The 5,688-nt window shown below is 45.1% G+C and overlaps 1 protein-coding gene across 1 annotated transcript; it reads right to left on the bottom strand.

The window, feature by feature from the left end:
- Positions 1–803: 803 nt before the first annotated feature.
- Il6 (interleukin 6) lies at positions 804–5,201 on the bottom strand. The gene is made up of 5 exons (XM_006988924.4): positions 5,079–5,201; positions 4,719–4,906; positions 3,346–3,459; positions 2,526–2,675; positions 804–1,179 (listed from the first exon to the last, which is right to left on the bottom strand). The coding sequence occupies exons 1-5, from the start codon at positions 5,095–5,097 to the stop codon at positions 1,012–1,014; spliced, it is 639 nt and encodes a 212-aa protein (XP_006988986.1). The 5' UTR covers positions 5,098–5,201; the 3' UTR covers positions 804–1,011.
- Positions 5,202–5,688: the final 487 nt, after the last annotated feature.

The following is a 5,688-nucleotide window of genomic DNA, read 5'->3' as shown; positions in this document are numbered from 1 at the left end:
TTAAGGGTTTTGTTGTTTGTTTGTTTGGTTTTTATTAATGGTAACAAGAAATGTATTTATACTGAGATTTGTAAACCAAGAAATCATAAATGAAGTTAACATCAAAATAAAGAAAGCCTCCTTGGGTGCAGAAAAGGTGTACCAATAAGCAGACAGAGACTCAGAGAGGTGAATGAGCCTTTTGATGGAGGAAAGTGGACTTAGGGACTCACTACATCGGGATCCATAGAAGTGGCTGTAAGTTCTCCAAGTCCATGGAGTTACATCTGGACAGGTCAAGCAGTAATATTCATCTGCTATTACTCAGGCTCCCTAGCAAGGTGTTGTTCAATACCCAGAAACTTGCTCCTTTTGCAGATTCTGTGTACTGGTCTCATTCCTGGTAGTAAAGCCTTAAGGCCCCTGAAGGAATTTTCCCTTTCACTTGCCACCTGCAGCTATTTTCTCTTGTTATTTAATTTTACATACCATACAGTTGCTTAATTATTGATTTTTTTTTTTTTTTTTAATGCTCAGATCCAACTTAGGTCCTTGCTCATGCTGGGCCTAACTTTACCAGCTGAGTGGTATCCTTCAGTCCCTGATTTTTAAAGATAGTGTGATTTCTTTGTCTGGAGACAGTCTAAAGATCATAAAAATACAACACAAACAGTTCTTTAAAAACATGTATAAATTAGCAATTTATTGAGGTAAATTTATGCATTCCAAGAAGTAATCTGGCTATGTAACAGAATATTCAGACCAAATAGATTTTTATATTATCATTTCAAAACTATTACATATAATATTTCAAGTGACACTTTATAAAAATTATAAATATTAATCATAAATTAACTTATAGTTTACATATTTAAATTATCAATAAATTAAAAAAATAATTAAAATAGTGTCCCAACATTCATACTGTCAGTTCTTCGTAGAGAACAATGTAAGGTAGATACCCGGTGACAGGATATATTTTCTGACCACAGTGAGGAACGTCCACAGATTGGTACACATAGGCACAGCACACTAGTTTTGCCGAGTAGACCTCATGGTGACCTTCAGGAATTGTTCAAGTGCTTTCAGGATGAGCTGGATGGTCTTGGTTCTCGACCACTCCTTCTGTGACTCCAGTTTCTCCATGAGTAGGGCCTTGGAAGTTGGGCTAGGGGTGACTATTTTGCCTGAGTCCTTTACCTGGGGAGGGGGAGGGGAGGAAAGACTGGGTAAGTACTGTACACATCTTTTGTGAGGTGCTCTGGGCTGTGGGAAGATGATGTTCAAATTTAGGATGAATAAGACTAATTGGGTCCATCTGCCCTGACTCACCCAAGCTAGGGGAGGTGTTTTTGCTCCAAGCTCACCCTGAGAGGGACCTATGCATAGCAATTCCATTCTTTTCTTTTTTTTCTCAAGGTGATTATTAGGGTTTTTATTGTTGTTTTGTTTTTGTTTTTTTGTTTTCAGAGCTGAGGACAGAACCCAGGCAAGCGCTCTACCACTGAGCTAAATCCCCAACCCTGGTGACTATTAGTTTTTCAATAGCAACAGAATCCTAACTTCGCCCTATACTGTTCTGTCTGCCATTAGAGAGTAAATACCCAGAGGTCAGCACCACCATCTTGTCTGTTACTCAAAACAGTGCTGGCATGCGCAGTACTGCTGCTGGAGACAGGAGCCCACCGGGAAAGGTGGCTCCGTAGGGTCTAAACCAAGTGCTTTCCTCTCCCTTCCCATTCAGATTCTGTTGAGAATCTCTCAGTGTGGGAGCGTGAAGAACACTGGAGACACCTTTCCATGGACGCACTGGCATGGGGATAACTAACTGGAAGGTCACCCCACTACTTCTCAAGTACAACAGACTTGCATAACCAGGCGGCTGTCTATAAAGGGACTCAGTTCCCTCCCCAGACTGTGCTGGAACAAGACCCCGGATGATTCCTGTGCACATTAAACTAGGAGAAACTCTGGTTTTAGGCAAGAAACTACAAGTGGCCGAAGCAGACTTAGCACCAGGGTTTCATTCCAGGCCCTTCTTCTTACATCTGAGTTGGCTCATCCACACTCGGAGCCATCAACCCTCCACATCTACCATTTAATAGCTAGTGTGGCCAGAAGCCCTTAATCTCCTCCCTTCCTGTCCTTTCAGCTTTGGCTACTTCTCTGCACTAGGTCTCTGGTAACAAGAATGCCTGCCACTCACCAGGTAGTAAATATTAAAGTCATTTTTGTGTCCTGTGCTCTTTTATAGTGGCTGACTGGGTAGGGTTGAATATGCTTCCTTTTGTCTGTTATGTTTTTCTTACCTCCTAAGCAATTAGCTAAAATCTGTTTAATACGGTTTAGAGTAGTCATTTCCTTTGCAAAAGAGAACCCCAAACCAAAACCCCAAAGTGAAACAAAACAAGGTCTTACAACAAGACTGTAGTGCTGGTGCTCAGACCCTCCCCCTCCGAGGAAGCGGTGCTGCAGGCTGAGGTGCTGGGTGGGGTGCACCCCCCATCCCTTCCCCCACACTGCGGCAGAGATGAGGACGCACTCACCTCTTGTTTGAAGATCTGATTTAGGGTTCTGGTAGTGCTCTGAAGGGCTCTGGCTTTGTCTTTCTTGTTATCTTGTACATTGTTCTTCACAAACTCCAGGTAGATCTGGTAGTCCAGAAGACCAGAGGTGATTTTCAGTAGGCAAATTTCCTAGGATAGAGTGGGAGGAGAAATTAGTTCTCTAGGAGGCAGACTCAATATGAGAAAAGATTCCTGCTGTTCAGCACCTTCTCCCTCTGTCCCTCTAGTGGGTTAGACACCAGGCAGCATCAGCTGACCTCCCTTAACTATCTGGACAACTAGAGGCCACCACTTAACATTTTCCCCTAGGACCAAGAGTGTGGCAGTGGGGATCCTCTCCTGACCCCCTGCCTCTGCCCCCAGTACTTTCCTGTACTCTGCTCTCGTCTGGGTCAGCCAGAGACTGCTTTTAAGGAATAATGAGAAATCCATGCAGGTTATTTCACTGGCTGGAGGGGGAGGGGTGTGGAGAGTGTTCTCAGTAGGGAGGGTGGGCTTGGATCCTTCCAGGGGCAGCCAGAGAAGAGAATGGTCCCTGAACCACTGTACTCTCGAGGAACTTGCTATCATTTCTAACATCTAACAGATGTGAAGAATCCCAACATAGTGGGACTGTACCTGTTCAATGAGAAACTGCTTTTTACTCAAAGCTTTAAGGTGCATTTCTCACAATATTTACATAATATTCTTTATATCTACTCCCCATCTTTGCTGCCTGACTGGAACGGCATATGCAGACACCACATGCAAGAGAACTTTGGCTGAAGAATTGCTGAAAGGAAATGTGACAAGTTCCTACCCGATTGTATCCGGTCTGGTAGCATCCATCATTTGTTTGTATCTCCGGAAGTTCCAGATGGTTTTCTGACAAGGCATCATCATTGGCCATACAATCAGGATCGCTATTACACAACTGCAAAAGAGGGCCGGAATGCTCTCTTAAGTGTCCCCGAAACAGCGCCACTAGAGGGCCAGTTCATGCTCTTCCACAGCAGGGGACACCCGAGAAAAAGGAAGCTACACCTTCTTGGCACCCTCCCAAGCAGCCCAATAGAAAGAAACCCTGGGGCTCAGTCCCAGGCTCTCCTCTGGCTTCAACCTTGTTACTCTCCTGAGTCTGTTTCTTATCTTCAAGTAAAGAATTATTAAAGTCCTCTTATACATTTGTTTCAAGAATTCAATGATATAAACTGCCTGACACACAGTAGGAATTTAGTAAATGACAGAAATTTTGATGATAATTGGGGCAAATAAATTTAAGCCACAGAATATTCCCTCTGGAAGGGCCTGTGCCATCATCTGTAACTCTATAATTTTGCAGATAAGAGTCCTAAATAGTAGGGAATTTCCCCAAGATTATAAAGTTGGTTCTGCACACCCAGACCTAGAGTCTGGGCTTATCTCTTATCTTATCTCTTGTGTGTGTGTGTGTGTGTGTGTGTGTGTGTGTGTGTGTGTGTGTTTTCTTTCTATCAAGCAGAATCAAAATACTTTGCATTTAAAGATAGGAGATACTTTAATCTAGGTAGGTTCTGTTTGTTTATTTTTGTTTTTTGAGACAGGGTTTCTCAATATAGGTTTCTCCTGGCTGTCCTGGAACTCGATATGTAGATCAGGCTGGCCTCTAAATCACAAAGATCTTCCTGCCTCTGCCTCCTGAATGCTGGAACTGGAGCATGCACCACCACGCCCAGCCTAATCTGGTTTTTACATTAGCACTTTGTTGGGCTCCGTATTTATTTCATCTTTGCCGGGCTGGCCCTGGAGAGTCCCGATCACACAGCTGCCATGCCTCCAAAAAGTGCTGTAACTGCCACAGGCAGCTGAAGTGACACCTTCCAGGCCTCCAGAGTTCAAGGGGCAAATGGAGGCAAAGAGACCTTACTCTTTGGTAAGGAAAAAGGAATCCCCACAGAAGAAGCAATGACTGAATGTGGAGCTGAGAACGGCCCACTGTGAATTTTCTAGAAATGCAGCCACATTCTGTATTTTCCAGACAGGGAAGGACCCCCTGAGACCAGCAAAGAGAAGAGGTAGAGAACACAGTGGAGTCTGATCTTGAGCCTCAAATCCTAAGTGCCCTAGAATCCAGCCAGAGAATTCCCAAGCCAGGAGCAAAGAGAATGAATGAACGCCCACCCTGGGCCTTCATCACTTTCACAGCCTACCCACCTCTTGCCTCATCTCGAAGATTTCCCTGAGGATATATGTGATCAGGCCTCCGACTTGTTGTGAAGTGGTATACACTGGTCTGTTGGGAGTGGTGTCCTCTGTGAAGTCTCCTCTCCGGACTTGTGAGGTAGGAAGGGCAGTGGCCATCGCCAGCAACAGGCCCAAGAAGGCAAGTGGATGGAGGTCTCCTGTGTGGAGGGAAGGGAAAGCGGCAAGTGAGCAGAGCGCACAGCTGGGAGCCTGCGCCTGGAAGCTGGCCAGCCCGCAGCCCTGGCTCTCAGCTCTCGGCCGCCGCTGCACGCTCCTCTCTCACACCGGCTCAACAGCTCCACCAGAGGGCGAGGAACTGCCTTCACTTACTTGCGGAGAGGAACTTCATAGCGGTTCCTGGAGGGCAGATGGAGTTGTCTTTCGTTCCTGGTGGGCTCGAGAGCAGAATGAGCTACAGGCATCCCCAGTCTCATATTTATTGGGAGTCGACTCTCTAATTTTGAGACTCACGGGAAAATCCCACATTTGATAAAAATCTTTGTTGGACGGTGGGGGTGGGGCCAGAGTGGGTGGGGCTGATTGGAAACCTTATTAAGATTGCACAATGTGACGTCGTTAGCGTCGAAAGAATCACAACTGGGGGGGAAAGTGTGCTTAAGTCATCCTTGAGGCTAGCCCTAAGAAGCATGATCACTCTCTACTTTCTTCTTAAAAAAAAAAAAGTGACTCAGCATGTCTTGAGGAAAAAAGAAAAGCTGAAATGCACAATGTTTTATAAGGAGAAAAAGAAGCTACAGCTGACGTGATTTAAACACACACACACACACACACACACACACACACACACACACACACACCCCTGAGAAAGAGGGTAGCATTTAGTATCCTACTTTTTTATGTTTGTAAGAACCTAAGATGTTCTGACCTGAGTTCTTCAGAGCATACAAAGCCCCTACCATCACCACCACCACCACCACCA

The sequence above is a fragment of the Peromyscus maniculatus genome, chromosome 3 (genome assembly GCF_049852395.1).
Source record: "Peromyscus maniculatus bairdii isolate BWxNUB_F1_BW_parent chromosome 3, HU_Pman_BW_mat_3.1, whole genome shotgun sequence".
NCBI classification, from domain to species: domain Eukaryota; kingdom Metazoa; phylum Chordata; class Mammalia; order Rodentia; family Cricetidae; genus Peromyscus; species Peromyscus maniculatus.
The sequence above is the reverse complement of the archived record's forward strand: the minus strand, read 5'-3'. Positions and strand labels throughout refer to the sequence as shown.